Here is a 16,377-nt window from a genome sequence, read left to right on the forward strand (position 1 = left end):
AGAAACTGCTGAGCTCCAGTTCATTTGCAAATTTGACACCATCAGATCAGGATTAAACAAAGACTGTGAATGGCTTTCCAACTACAGAAGCAGTTTCTCCTCCCTTGGTGTTCACACCTCAACTGCTAGCAGAGCACCTCACCCTCCCTGATTGAACTAACCTTGTTATCTCCATACTGATTTATACCTGCCTCTGGAGATTTCCATTACTTGCATCTGAAGAAGTGAGGTTCTTACCCATGAAAGCTTATGCTCCCAATACTTCTGTTAGTCTTAAAGGTGCCACAGGACCCTCTGTTGCACTTTATTATAGGCTCACTTAAATATATTAAGTCAAGGATCCCACTAAAAGAAATCATCTGGACACCAAACATCTGTCAACTGTTTGATAGTGAATGATGTTCACTGCCTCATACTTCAACAGCAGCACCATACAGTGGTGGTAACATTCTCACCACGAAGCATTTTAGACAATGGAAGTTCAGTGTTTTCTGTACTTCCACCCAACTTTCGCTTGAATGAAAATACAACTGAGAAACAATGCCCCTCAGGGTCAGATGTTCAGAGTCTCATTGCCTAAATAGTCTGACCACATAAAGGTTTTGAGTCAGGATCACTTTTGAAGAACAGCACTTAAAGCTGTAAGTGACTGGGCAACAAAACGGCAGATGAAATTCAAGGATGATAAATGCAAAGTAATGCACATTGGAAAACATAATCCCAATTATACGTATAAAATGATGGGGTCTAAATTAGCCACCCATGAAATAGATCTTGGAGTCATTGTGGATAATTCTCTGAAAACATCCACTCAGTGTGCAGCAACAGTCAAAAAAGTGAACAGAATGTTGGGAATCATTAGGAAAGGGATAGGTAATAAGACAGAAAATATCACATTGCCTCTATATAAATCCATGGTACGCACACATCTTGAATATTGTGTGCAGAACTGGTCACCCCATCTCAAACTAGATATATTGGAGTTGGAAAAGGTACAGAAAAGGGCAACAAAAATTATTAAGGGTATGGAACAGCTGCCATATGAGGAGAGATTAATAAAACTGGGACTTTTCATCTTGGAAAAAAGACGAATAAGAGGGGATATGATAGACGTCAATAAAATCATGACTAGTGGGGACAAAGTAAATAAGGAAGAAGTGTTATTTACTCCTTCTCATAACACAAGAACTGGGGGTCACCAAATGAAATTATCAGGCAGCAGATATAGAACAAACAAAAGGAAATATTTCTTCACCAAACACAGTCAACCTGTGGAGCTCTTTGCCAGAGGATGTTGTGAAGGCGAAGACTATAACAGGGTTCAAAAAAGAACTAGATAAGTTCATGGAGGATAGGTTCATCAATTGCTATTAGCCAGGATGGCCAGGGATGCAAAACCATGCTCTGAAGCCTTTATTTGCCAGAAGTTGGGAATGGGCGACAAGGGATGGATCACTTGATCACTGTTCTGTTCCTTCCCTCTGAAGCACCTGGCATTGGCCACTATCGGAAGACAGAATACTGGGCTAGATGCACCATTGGTCTGACCCAGTATGGCCTTTTTTATGTTCAATCATGTGCTGCATCAAGTGTGAGCTGTTTTTAATCTATCTTTTAATGGTTCCCATTGCCGTAATATCCAAGCACCTCAATCTTTAGAATATTAACCCTCAACACCCCATGAGGCAGGAAGTGCTATTATCCCCATTTTACTGATGGGGAAACTAAGGCACAGAGGGACAAAGTGACTTGCCCAGGGTCACATAAGGAGTCTGTGGTACTTGGCCCCAAAGCTCTCAAGTCCTAGTCAGTACCCTAACCAGCGGACCATCTTTCTTCCCTATAGTCATATTACATAAAGCAAAAATACAGTTTATACACAAAATGCAGCTTGATTAAACAGATTTATTATTTTTGTGCACAAATTAATGTTTTTCCTAAAGTGCGACACTGCATAAAGACACTGGAGTGCAATATTTCCATGCTTCAGAATTCATATTTCATTCTTAGTAGTCAAACTGGTGAATATTAAAGTCCCAACAAAAGCCAGGAATTATGTCTAACATGCTATTGTTAGATACCTAACCAACACAACAAGATGTCATCCATGTATCAACACATACAATTCAGACAACCCAGTATTCTATAATGCAACGTTGCCAGGCTAGGGTATGGTTTTATTCTCTGAAGTATCAGTTCTTGCCTCTTTACTTTAATGCAGAGGTGGGCAAATTATGGCCCACGGGGTACATCCAGCCCACGGGACCGTCCTGCCCAGCCCCCGAGCTCCTGGCCCGGGAGGCTAGCCCCGGCCTCTCCCCCGCAGTTCCCCCTCCCCTGCAGCCTCAGCTCACTCGCTCTGCCACCGACGCAATGCTCTGGGCGGCGGGGCTGTGAGCTCCTGTGGCAGCGCAGCTGCAGAGCCAGGCCTGACCCGGTCTCTATGCTGCACGGTGGCGGCGTGGCCCAGCTCTAGCCGGACGGTGCGGCTGTAGTGCCGCCAGCCACCGGTGCTCCAGGCAGCATGGTAAGGGGGCAGGGAGGGTTGGATAGAGGGCAGGAGAATTCAGGGTGGTGGGTGGGGATACGGGTCGGGGCGGTCATGGGGGCAGCAGGGGGTTGAATGGGGCTAGGGGTCCGGGGGGAGAGACACAGAGTCAGGAAGGGGGGGGGTTGGATGGGGCGGCAGGGGGCAGTCAGGGTACAGGGAGAAGGGGTGGTTGGATGGGGCAGGGGTCCGGGGAGGGGGGGGGGAGGCGCGTCAGGAATGAGAGGAGGGGTTGGATGGGGCGGCAGGGAGCAGGGGGTGGGGTGGATGGGGGCAGGGGTCCGGGGGGGGGGGGGGCAGCCATCAGGGAACAGGGAGGGTTGGATGGGGCAGGAGGCAGATAAAAGAGGTGGGGGTCAGGCCACGACCCCCTCCCCTAACCGGCTCTCCATACAATTTACGAAACCCGATGCGGCCCTCAGGTCAAAAAGTTTGCCTGCCCCTGCTTTAGTGTCAGGTCTTGAACTGCACAAGCACGTAGAACCTATCACCCCCAAACTACATTTTGTTACAATAGCCTCTGCAGGTAAAATAATTAGGAAATGCAAGACAGGCTTGCCCTTAGTGTGATGACTCAGGCATAACCAGCAGGCAAGCGTGAGCTCCACACAGACAAAGCTATTTTTACGCAGTATCTTTGAAGCTCTTTTTTGTTAACAGTTGCTGGCATTGCTTACCTGTTGAATACTGCTTCTTTGTCTGCTAGACGACTTTTAATTTTACTAGTAAGATAGTCCAAGAAGAGTGTCCAAATGTCTAAGCAAGAAAAGTAACCTTCATGGGTAGGCTGAAATACACAAAACCCCATATTAAACATCATGAACTGCAGTAAAATATAGATTATATGTAGCCAGAATTTGAGTTGGTGCGAAACTTTCAAGAATGGAAGGACACTTCCATTAAGTGATGCAGATTTGCTTTAGTGAGGAATTTTCCGTGTCACTTGGAAAAACCCTACTTGCCTGAACTGTCAAAAGGGGGGTGAGGTCTGAGTTTAGGACTGGGAGCCAAGACCTCCCAGGCTCTAGTCCCGCTTCTGACTGACTCCTCCTGTGACCTTGAACTAGGCAAGTATCTTTCCTTTTGCAGTTCCCTCCCGTGTCACAACATATGAATAATTACAAGTGCAAATAAGGTTGTAAGTTTAATTGAATGGTGTGAAAGCAGTTAATCTTGTAGCAGGTTTAAGGTGACACTCTAGGTCATGGTATTGGAGGGTGGTGGTGGGTAGAGATAAAAATCATCCCCCACCAAGCCTGAGAGAAGCTGTAAAAACAACAGTTTCAGAAGTGACAAAAAGCCATCCCCCAGCATAGATGTGTGGGGGTTATACAAAGACTTTTCAAAAAAGTTTCTCCAAACCCAATTAAAACAGCAACAAAGATAAAAGCCAGCCAAGTCATTCATGCAAGATAACTAGATCTGATCGTTTTTCAATTATTTGGGGCCAGGAGCAAGATTTCCTGCGTGTTATGCTATTAGAAAGTGCATGAAGGCTTCCAAGAAGTCCCAAGGTGTTAAGCCAGTAGAAATCTGTATAACATGTTCAGTTGCTAAAAAGGCATGAAACTGAAGTTTTAGTGGGCTGCCTTTGAGCTATCAGACCTATTGGGAATAAGCTATCCTTTACCCATATCATACATGGTTAGGACATACAAAGAAGGATGGACTAAGATCAAAGCAGTGTCAGTGCTGTACCTGATGAAAGGTGTATTTGAACAAAAGAGCCAAAAATTCAACCACTGGGAACTGAGAGTATGATTCAATCCTCCTTAGGTGGACGCTCACAAAGAGACGCAGAAAATCTGTAAACTTCTCAATGTAGCTAGAGGAAAAAGGAGAGAAAACAATTGATAAAACATGAAGGAAGCCATAGGGGAAAAACAATTTCATTGAAATAGTGAAAAAGTCACTCAAAGCCCTTTCATTAAATAAAAACGACATTTAATAGCCAGTAGTACAATTAAAATATAAAGCCCTGCAACAATTACCTACAGGACGGGCAACCCTTCATTCCATTAACACCTGAAATACAGCAGAAAAGACAGTCTAGTCAAAAGCAACTTTAGTGTTCAGATAAAACAATATGAATTAAATAAGGCCTTCAGATAAGCAACCCCCTTAGTGCTACAAATATTTAGCAGTAAGACCCATCATAGCTGAATGGATATGGATGGGGTTAGTCAACAGAATGTAGCACTTGGGGGAGATACTGTTGAATGGGATAAACACAGATATTGGGAATTGATTTTCTGGTATTAAAAACAAACCAACGGCAACACCCATGTCACGGAGATAAATAGGAAGTACTCCGGGGACTGGGGAAATATAACCCAGTAATTCCTGCATCAAGTCCAAGAGCTTGTGATTGAACTAGACCATCTCTTTTACAAAGAGAGGCAGTCTTGATTTAAAGGTTTCAGAGTAACAGCCGTGTTAGTCTGTATCCGCAAAAAGAAGAACAGGAGTACTTGTGGCACCTTAGAGACTAACAAATTTATTAGAGCATTAAATTTGTTAGTCTCTAAGGTGCCACAAGTACTCCTGTTCTTTTTTCTTGATTTAAACACGCCTTGTCAGTTTTCCCCCAGATCTAGGATTAGTCAGTTCCATGATTAAGACTGTGTCTTTCTGATGCTACAGTATATGAAGTGAAGGGCCCAAAAAGGAACCTACCACCAAAATTTAGACACACTTTCATGGCAGAATAAGTAGTTAAAGCTTCAAGAAAGCATTGCTAAAACAAATTATAAACTGCAGTGTGGACTGTTACTGTGGAGTGAACATGCACTGTGCAATATGGAGCTTTACCAGAGTTTAGGATATCATTTTAATTACATATTGACTGCAAAACCTGTATGCCATCACTGCACAGGATGCTTTGTGAACATTCTAATACCAAGAACCCCACTGATGTAGTTACATAACTGCACTGCTGAAAAGCCGATCTCTCCCACCGATGTGACGGTTTAGAGTTCTTAAATATCAAAAAGTATTTCAAGAGTTTTTTTTTAAAAAGAAACATCACACAGCTGAAGACACCAAAATAATTTTAGTGGCAAAATTCTAAGACACTCAGGAACGACAGCCCCTTATTATATATGTGCTGATGGGAAATGCTGTATTTGTCCAACACACCTCACTGTGAGGAAAAAAAATTTCCTTTTAGTTGAACAAAGCTAGCTCCAAACTAGAGTCACTACTGAACAGGAACAGCAAGTTGCATCATTCCCAGACTGGTCATTATGAAACTGTGGACCCACACAATTGCTGGAATGCATGAGGTAGTAAGATTATATTTATAGTTTATTTGGCACCAGTCCTCTTGGCAAGAGGGACTCCCATTAAGTATGTACTGGTCATTGGCCAAATACTTCAAAACTAAAGCAACCTAGTGGGAAACAGTTATCCTGAGCTCAGTGCTTTCTTTAAGCCAAGATCTAATCCAAGATCTGCTGAAAGTTTTATATGGATGCAGGCCTCTAGGAGCCACTAAGCCAGTTGTTAGCTTTGGAATTACCATTTATACTTAGTTACTACACTTCGGATTTCATTAAAGGTACTGGAAACTAAATGCCACACAAATAGGAAATTGCAAAATATGTTTAAGGTTAACATTTTCTGTACTAGTTTACAAGCTCAAGAAGGCTCAAAACTGCACTAACTCCATGGTAAATGAAGTAACTAGTAACCATCACCCCACATCACTCCTGTCCCAGATAAGAGTGAACTTTTAAGGCAATCAAGGTTTTAAAGGTTTCAGAGTAGCAGCCGTGTTAGTTTGTATCCGCAAAAAGAACAGGAGTACTTGTGGCACCTTAGAGACTAACAAATTTATTAGAGCATAAGCTTTCGTGGACTACAGCCCACTTCTTCGGATGCATAACGAAGAAGTGGGCTGTAGTCCACGAAAGCTTATGCTCTAATAAATTTGTTAGTCTCTAAGGTGCCACAAGTACTCCTGTTCTTTTTAAGGTTTTAAAGGTAGAAGATAAGGTATTTTGCAACAATGTCAGCTTTGTTCAGCACCATGCCAAGTTAAAAATGGCAAGTGAGAAGACAGCTTGACTTGAAAACTTGGAATTGACTCAAGTCTTGGAAATCAAAGTGTAGCTAACCTTAAAACAAAATAAAAAGCCATGTGACAGACTGCAGACTCTTTAATCCACAGGAGGGAGAGATTGTAGGACAACCAATCCAGAGAATGTTTTACTCATGAAAAAGCTAGAGAAGTCTATAAAGTTAAGTCAAAATATCTAGGTTACATCCCTGATTCAAATCATATTAAGCATTAACAAAAAGGGAGATTCACTTATGGACCTCAAGATCACTGAACATGAGCTACATCAAAAGAACACAAAATGAGTGCAACGTGTAAAAATCAAACTGGGCTCTAGCAGAGCTTCCATAGCCTGTGGAGAAAAATCCCTGTGCACTGAAGTCTGTTACACTGCTGGAGGGTGGGTGGGGGTAGGGAAAGAACTCTTTCCCACTGCAGCATTACTAACTTGGGCCTGGTCCCCATTTAGTCCGGACTTCGGACTAAGGTACGCAAATTCAGCTACGATAATAACGTAGCTGAATTCGAAGTACCTTAGTCCGGATTTACCGCGGTCCAGACGCGGCAGGAAGTCTCCCCCCGTCGACGCCGCATACTCCTCTCGGCGAGCTGGAGTACCGGCGCCGACTGTGAGCACTTCCGGGATCGATCCGGGATCGATTTATCGCGTCTTAACCAGACGCGATAAATCGATCACAGAACATCGATGGCGTGCCGCCGGACCAGCCGGTAAGTGAAGACTAGGCCTTGGCTTCACTTTCCTGGAATCATCTGTTCTCTATCCATATGCCCAAATGTACATGCAATTAGAGATTTCATTTTTGCTACTGCACACCTGATGTTAGGAAGCTAGGTAATGTCGAAGCTAATTGGGTAGTCAAGAAAATGGATAATTAGAATTCACTGTTAATCTAGATTTAAATTCCAAAAGAGTTAAAAATGTATCTAAAGAAGCCAGCTGAAAAAGATCAACGGTAATTTGAGAGAAAGAGATGCACTGCATCTGTATTATACATTGACCTGTTTTTGCTAAACCAAGACTTACACCTGAGTTGAAGTTACAAAGTGCCTCTGTTGTGCACACCCATTAACCTTTTGATTGAAACTCAGGTGTCATGTCTGGGAAGAAGATCAAAGGTTTAGTAGAAGTTTGGTAGTGCAGTGCCATACTTATCTACTTCTATCAACATGCATCCACAGCAACGGGCTACAATTGTGAATCTGGGTACATTCGCATAATTACAACATCAGAAAATATATCCTGCCAACATTAGCATCAGGAGAGAGCTCCCAAAGCTAAAACCTACAGCAGTGCTGTAACAGAAGCTAACATCAGTAGTGGTCTGCTATGCCACACTAATGACTATTTCAACACATGGAAAGTTCAACCATGCAACATGACTTTCCCTCCTGTCAAAACAAGTGGAAGCATCTCTTCATGAAAGATGTCAAAGATTCGTAATTGAATTAGGCAACAAGTTTCTTTGTATCCCTCTGGAAGTGAAAAAGGAATTAGAAGCCTCCCAGATGCTTCCACTTATCCTGCCTTTACATGGATATAAGTTATAATTAACAAATGCATGATGGAGCCTTCAATTTTGGGGCTCCTTTCATAAGGCTGGTTAATTGCGCAGTGGTCTCCAAAGTGGGGTGCGCAAGAGGATCCTTGGGGGGTGCGCGGCAGGAGGAGTGCTTTTTTTTTTTGCTTCGTCAGTTTGGGCAGGAGTCCGAGTGGCTTCTTTTTTTTTTTGCTTTGGCAGTTTGGGCAAAAATGGTAGAGCTGGCGCAGAAGGGGTTGTGTGCTCAAATTTTTTTTACTGATGGGGTGCGATCAAAAAAGTTTGGACACCACTGAATTAGTGTATTAACACCCGAAGCAACCTCAAGTTTCCAAAATCCCGTAATACTGAATTTTTTTTTTTTTTTTTTAAACAAAGATGCGTTTCTCAAGTCCCAATATAAGGTATGAAATTGACCAGTTTTCATTCCCTTCAAAGCCATGGAGTGACCTGGAGCATGCCGCCCACTCCTTTAAAACATGACTTTAAAACACACAGGTGGCCGATATGAACCGGAAAGGGAATACTGCAATTCCTTTACCTCACTGTGCCTCTTCTGTTGCTCTGCTGCAACTGAATGAAGGGCAGGTTCAGCTCTCGTGACACCTCACACCTGCAGTCAAACAGTAACGAATGGGGGAGTGGGGAGGAACAGGATAGGAAAGAATACAAACCTACACTACCAGTCACTTTGCAAAGTCAACCCCCCTGCCACCAACTTACCTGAACACACCTACCTTCCTGCTGTCCTTCAGAAGCACAGAGCTCTGTAAAAAAGGTGATTAAACACACCATGCATGACAGCAAGTCAGTATAGACAGTCTTTTAGCAAGCAAAAGATCCTACCACAGTTACTTAGCTGGTTGATTTGTTTTACCTTTCATCTAGTTCCTCTAGCCGGCTCTTCACCGTGTGGGCATTGTTCTCCTTGGTAATCTTCTGCAGGAGGTAGAATGTCTGCTGGAACATCCGCAGCAAATACTCCTCAAACTCCATAGGCACGCAGTTCTTTGACATAAGTTCATTGATGCAAGACATAGCCAGGATCCCAAGCCTACCACGCTCTTGACCCAAGACAGAATTCTGGCTGCTGCCATTGACAGAGGACATCTTCCTGGCTCGGGTGTCGCAGCCAAAGCGGGCAAAGTGGAATATGGTGGTGAGGAGTGAAGGAGTGATGCTGGCAGACAGAGGGATCCAGCTGAAGAGGTGGGCCAGGCACTCCAATGCCAGGGAACAAATATATTCACTCTCTGTATCAAGGATAGGGATCGGTTGATTCAATAATTTGGCTGCACTGGGACTCTGCAACAGGCTACTTAACAGGTCACCACCTAGGATATAAAGCATATGCACTCCTAAATCACAGTATGCATACCAAACAGAGGGGAACTGGATGTGTAAAGTTAAATCTTGACCATAAATCAAAAGCAATTTTTTGCGTTTAATTGCTGCTCTTTATGCATCTAACAAGTTAAATGTCTAAAGACAAGCATTCAATGCAACATGCCATTAATAGCTATATGATTCTACAAAGCATACCAGGCAACCCCATCTCACCTCAGCTACCTCCTTTGTGTTCTAAAGTTTCAGACTGACCAAACCTTTCAGTCTGGCTAAGACACTCCGCAGCAGGCAGCACTGCAGTTGAGAGGAGGTATATAAAACAATTGAATGAAAGCTAGAATTCAGCTCTGTACTGCAGCATGTTACATTTCCAGCTTTACTGGTATGGCACACACAAGCACTGCTTTAATTAAGGCTCTGGTAGCATTTTCATTATAAACCTATTTTAGGGCTTGGGAGCCTGCTATAAAATTTACTTGCATAATTAAATCATTGGCAAAGTTATGTTTTCCATGCATATAAAATAAACTTTGTGGATTCTGTCTGTAATACAATGCTTACTTACAAAAAATAATATTTATAAAGGTATTCGTTTCTAATGTGGACTAGATCATATTTAACAAGTATCTCAAAAGTATGCAGATCACAGCAATATGTAGCACTTCATAAGCACTTGACATATTACAGTTCAAATTTTTATTCACATTTTGCCTCTTATTCAAAATGAAGTAATCTGAGACATTGATAGCATGAGAGACTATAATCCAGTTTCCATCTTGCCTCAGTAGATTACTTTTAAAATGCTTAATGAAGTTTTTATGGGGTTTACAACCTGTTATTGGTCTCCTACTCTATCACAAGTGACACCATTTTTAGCGAGGTGGCTGCTGTCACCACTAGCTTCAGAACTGCCCTTTACACTTGCTTACACACATTTTCTAGTTTATTCTGACAAGTGCTTCTCAGCACTGTGAATGACGCATGCTGTTTGGCTGAGTAACTGGATGCTTCTGTCCTTTAGATCTTAACTTCCAGATTCCCACAGCCTCTCACCATTTACATCTATGTTAACACTGCAAATGAAACGTGACCTGGTTCAGCTCTCCTGCCTCCTTCCCCCCTCCCGCAAATGCAACAAAGAATCTAAATCAAACAAGGGTTTTACCTTCTTGTGCATCACCACCAGCAAGACATTGTGCAAATTAGATTAGGTCCTCTGTGACATATGCAGACCCACAGTCATGAAATTATGCTCTCAGTCGCAACTATGCAACTTCGTAGCTTTTATGTCAGCTACAACTGAGAACTACTAAACAAGTTATGAATCTATGGAACAATTATGTTGATGCACAAGGAGAAAGAGGTTCCAAGTCCCTCTCCCTTAGCTATGTTAAATTCTGCATGGTTAGTAGAACTGAGGCAGTCCATTTTAATTTTTTTTTATTCATTTTGTTCATTACATATGGCTGAATATACCCAAGAAACAGATTTGACTATAGTAGTACCATTTTCACTTAGTCGCTTTCAAGTAAAGCAACACTTTAAGAGAGGCCAGATGAGAACTTAAACCATTCAGCAACATGCTGCTGATTCAAAGACCCCAGTATTTCCCACCAGAAGACCTAAGGTTGAAGAAGATTCTAGGCTTGAGTGTTAGGCCTTGTCCACACTGCCACTTACAGCGCTGAAGCTTTCTTCACTCGGGGGATGAAACCTCCTCCCCCCCCCCCCCCCCCGCAGCAATGCAAATTTCAGCGCTGTAAAGTGGCAGTGTAGATAGTGCTACAGCACTGGGAGCTGCACTCCAAGCACTGGGTGAGCTCTCCCCCAGCACTAGAGCCGCAACTACACAGCCCCGTTAAAACGCTTTAACGTAGGCTGTGTAGACATATCCAAATATGGAAAAGGTGAAGCTACTACAGTGCATAAATGCCACTTAAACAGATTTAAGGGTTCTTTTAATGATCTCTCTACTTTTCCTAGAAAACATGGAAACACTGCAAACTTACTAAGTTCTGAGAGTTCTGGTTGTAAATACAGCCGTTACATACCTACAGAGCTTAGCTTCAGGATCCCAGCCCTTATCGTGCCTGTTTGAAAGTTCCATATCCAAATATATAGTTAATTACATTCAAACTTATAAAAAAAGAGGAAAGTGCCAAGGGCCATCTATGCTAATAGAAAATCAAAGTTAAAGGCTCTGTATGTCTCATTAGTAAAACATAAATGCTTTATTATATGAACTGGAATCACATGTGACCTGACAAGCTTAAGTACTTGATCTCAAGTAGTTTTAGAGATTCAAAGATTCAGGCCCAAAGGGACCAGTAAATCATCCAGTCTTGACCTCCTATGAAGCACAGGCCATTGAACTTCATCCCGTTGTCCCTGTACTGAGCCCAATAACTTGCATTTGACTAAATCATATCTTCCAGAAAGGCATCTGGCCTTATTTGTAGACAAGAGAGAATCTACCACTCCCCCTTGGTAGTTTGTTCCAATGGTTAATACCCTGTAGTGTTAAAACTTGTGCTTTATTTCTAATTCAAAATTGGATGTTTTTCTAAAAGATCTGCTGTAGGAATTATTCTGGGAATGTCTCTGGCCTGCGTTATACAGGAGGTCAGACTAGATCATGACAATGGTCCCTTCTGACCTGGGAATCTGAGTCTAGTTTGAATTTATCTGGCTTTAACTTCCAGCCACTCGTTGGATTACATCTTTCTGCGCTAGCCCTTTAGTACCTGGTATTTTCTCCCAATGGAGGTACTTGTACACTAATCACATCACTTCTCAATCTTCTTTATGATAAGCTAAACATTGAGCTCCTTCGGTCTCTCACTGAGGCATTTTCTCCAGCCCCCAAATCATTTTTCTGGTTCTTTTCTGCACCTTCTCTAATCTTCAACCTTCTTTATAAAATATGGACACCAAAACTGCACACACTATTGCAGTATCCGTCTCACCAACATCATACACACAGGTAAAGACACCTTCTTACTCCCCTGTTTACACATCCAAGGATCACCATAGCCCTTTCTTGCCACAGTACTGCACAGGAGCTCATGGTTAATTGCTTATTCCTACGACTCCTATGGAGGTCTTTTCAGAATCACTGCTATCCAGGATACAGTCCCCATTCTATAGGCATGGTCTGCCTTCTTTGTTCTTGTATGCATGGCCTTGCTTTGGCTGTACTAAAACACTGTTTGAATGGGCTTGATTTACCAAGCAATCCATGCTGCTCTGTATGAATGCCCTATCCACGTTATTTATCACTCCAATCTTTTGAGTCATTTGCTACTAGCAATGTCAAACTAGCATTAATCAAATGTTTTTCCAAAGACAATAATCTTGGTAAATCAACAATGCACTACAAAAATATACTAGTTGAACATCAGTGTAACGAAGGCATGCCCATATCAGTGCCAAGCTTACATACAGAGAACCAATCTAGACCGAACAATGCAGTTCACTCTTGCAATATGCTATTTGGTACTGTTTTATTTTGTTAATACTCAGATTCTTCAAATACTTAGCCTGCAAGAGGGTTAAAGAATTTTTCCCTTGACAACTAGGTACCACTGTTCTTCTAGAAGAGTTTCAGATACATACAATAATATCCTAACATGTGCAGTCCCCAAAGCTGCTGCACTGTAAGTTTTAGTTCTTTCAGTTGGTTTGATAACCTTCGGAGTTACTCAGCCTAAGTAAACTTACTAGAGCAATTTGATCACAGTGAAGTGATCTGTACCAGTTCATCAGGGTAGTTGTTCTTAATGGCAAATGAGAAGAAAAGTGAAATCTGTTCCAACACACATCTTTAGTTTTACTATAGCGGAAGAACTGTATTAATTCACAGGATGCACTATGTGATCTAGAAGCTTTTATTGTAACTGCGTGTCAACACTCGTATGAAGAAATAAGTCACTGTTTAGGTAGGGGAATTTCCTCTTTTCTCTACGAGACTTGACATTTTAGACTTAAACATCCTTAACTAGCACAAGTTTGTGAAATTTTTCTGTGGAGGGTAGAGCCAACTTCGCAGAGGTTTTTAATTTAACAGCTGAAGCTCTACTATATACAACTAGATGTGAAATTGCATCACAATATTTGTTCTTGTTTCTCAGAACAAGGGAGGAAGAAAGGGCTACGACATCTTCAGTTGCTGCAGAAAGAAGCCGAGTTGAACTCAGACCATTTGATACATGAGACAGCAAGGAAACTGATAGCCCTCAGAACGATGGGGTGGGATTTGCTCCTGTTGAATCTCCTGGATCCACAAGCTCCCTTTCCTCCAAATTGCAAAAGCGCTAACTATCTAGAATACGCACATCATCTTAGTCATTTAAGCAATGTGCACACTCCATTTTCAAAGCTAGTGAAGGGAGAGAAGTATATGAATCAGCTGCAAAGCAGATGCATAGCCAAGCTCTAAAGGCAGCTACTAGTCCTAATGGTGCTGTGCAAGCAGCGAGAGGGGGAAGTGGGTAGAGGGTATACGTTTAATTTATCTTTTGGATATGTTACTGATATGGAGCTGAAAGCCACATCTGTATTATATTAGAAGTTAAAGGTCAGACTGGATCACAGTGGTCCCTTCTGGCCTTGGAATCTATGAATCAGTTAAGACTGCAGTCTTTCCTGGCTTCCCATGCACTTACAGCTGCAATTCATAGATGAAAGCCAACACTGATGTCAGACAGTTTAGGAACTGGCTATTTTTCAACAGTCCTTCCTCCTCAGCACCACCACAACAGGAAAGGTGCTGACAGCATAGATGCCACATGTGCAGTCTTGAATGGAAGTAGCACATTTTCAGTGGAGAGTCCCCAGCCCTGGAGATTGCTTCCTCTGCTGGTCCCATATGTGCTGGAGACAGGGGAAGGCACAAAAGGGCCTTGCCCCCAAGCCCCCATACTTTTTAAGACAGCACCATGCCCCCCACTTTTGAGAATCTGAATGTGGCAAGGACGCAACAGGTGGGAGCAGCGCTGACTGGAGTTGGGTGGTGTAACGGTAGAGCTCCTTCCCTATTGGTATGACAAAGGGGTGGCTTGGCTGAATTTGAGTGAGTGGCATTCCTACCTAGCACACGGGCTTGCAACACCAGTCAAATTTGGCTCATCATGGTTGGTTCGCCCCACCTATTTGTGCAGGCTTCCTTGTTCACCTAAATCTGGTGGACAGCACAGACATATCTTTCAGAGCACAGCACAAGGCATCTCTTTCCAGTAAAACATTTGTCTGACTATGTATCACTATTTAAGAAGGAAATATTACGACAGGGATGGATCTGCACTATGATACTGTAGATACCTTAGAGGTTTTGGTTTATGTCGGCAACCAAAATCTATGTCCAATATATAAAAATTAAGTATTAAATTTTAGTAATCCATACCACTTTCTCCTGAAGATGGGGATGGTGGTGGAGTGGCAGCAGTAACACTATGTTTGTCCCAGATGCTCTCTAAAATACCTGCCAAGAAAAAGGAAGAGTGCTGTGAGCCCAGCTAGGTTCATAGACACTTCATACAGGGCTACTATCTTCACCCCAAACTGCCTTAATTTAGGATAGCCACCTCAAGGTATATCCAATTAATCTGAGAAACCTAAGTGCATCTGAGCTAGACACTTTCAGATGTATAGGTTAGATCTTTATTCCTTTTTTACTGCAGTGACAGCACAAGAAATAAAGTATCGTCACAGGTGGTTGTGGAGATTAGAACTTGTACAGTACTTAATAAAACTTGTAGCGCTCTTCATTTATAAAGAGTTAAAGACAATACTAAGTTCTCATGCATGCGAATGTATCTGCTTGGTCCAAGTCCATCTTTATAAACAAAGATGACCAAGCACAGCTATTACAGCTACAGTGCTGTATAATCTAGTTTTAGTCATCAGATTTCATCATAAGCTATTTACACAGCAGAGTTAAGAGCTCAGCCAGTAGGAAGTCACTACATAACTAGTGGGGTTCTTGTTTCACTGAATGATCAGCTTCACAGCGGCAAGTCTGCCAGCATTTTACATATTCACACACTGTTGCAGAAAGGGGTAGGGGACAGATATTTGTTCCAACCCTACAAGTGCAGTTATACTTACCTGTGAGAAGCCCAAGTACCGTTTGTACCTGATCCAGGAGCAGTTTGCGTAACTCTTCTTTCCGTGCCACGCTAAGGTCCTCCCTGGGGCATGCCAACTCTTCCGATGTAGTCTTCAGCATGATCAGCCCAAGAGGAGTGGTCACAGGGGACTGAATCAACTGAAAGAACAAACAAGATGTGAACAATGTCACTAGCATTTTGTTCATTGATTAAGTGTTACAGAAACTCACAAGATCAGTCTTCATGTTGACAGTTTATGGACACTACCAAGTGTCTGGGGCCATGCTGGATCACTAAATCATTTTTTGCAGTATACTTTGGGGGAATATAAAAGACGGTTACTCACCGTTGTAACTGTTGTTCTTCGAGATGTGTTGCTCATATCCATTCCAATTAGGTGTGCGCGCGCCGCGTGCACGATCGTCGGAGAGTTTTCTACCCTAGCAACACCGGCGGGTCGGCTGTGGAGCCCCCTAGAGTGGCGCCTTCATGGCGCTGGATATATACCCCAGCCGACCCGGCGCCCCCTCAGTTCCTTCTTGCCGGCTACTCCGACAGTGGGGAAGGGGGGCGGGTTTGGAATGGATATGAGCAACACATCTCGAAGAACAATAGTTACAACGGTGAGTAACCGTCTTTTCTTCTTCGAGTGCTTGCTCATATCGATTCCAATTAGGTGACTCCCAAGCCCAACTTAGGTGATGGGGTCGGAGTGAGACATTGCTGTGTGCAAAACCGCTGATCCGAATGCAGCAT

At 42.7% G+C, this 16,377-nt stretch overlaps 1 protein-coding gene across 4 annotated transcripts in view; it reads right to left on the reverse strand.

Moving 5' to 3' along the window:
* Positions 1-16,377, reverse strand: part of XPO6 (exportin 6) — a 111,977-nt gene that overhangs the window by 43,107 nt on the left and 52,493 nt on the right. For all 4 annotated transcript variants that reach the window (XM_065559807.1, XM_065559806.1, XM_065559805.1 and 1 more), the window contains exons 5-9: positions 15,620-15,779; positions 14,916-14,993; positions 9,045-9,501; positions 4,247-4,373; positions 3,226-3,335 (exon numbers count right to left, since the gene is read on the reverse strand). In XM_065559807.1, coding sequence (XP_065415879.1) covers positions 3,226-3,335; positions 4,247-4,373; positions 9,045-9,501; positions 14,916-14,993; positions 15,620-15,779 — 932 coding nt within the window. The remainder of the gene's footprint in view (positions 1-3,225; positions 3,336-4,246; positions 4,374-9,044; positions 9,502-14,915; positions 14,994-15,619; positions 15,780-16,377) is intronic.

Source organism: Chrysemys picta, chromosome 10 (assembly GCF_011386835.1).
Source record: "Chrysemys picta bellii isolate R12L10 chromosome 10, ASM1138683v2, whole genome shotgun sequence".
Classification (NCBI taxonomy): Eukaryota; Metazoa; Chordata; order Testudines; family Emydidae; genus Chrysemys; species Chrysemys picta.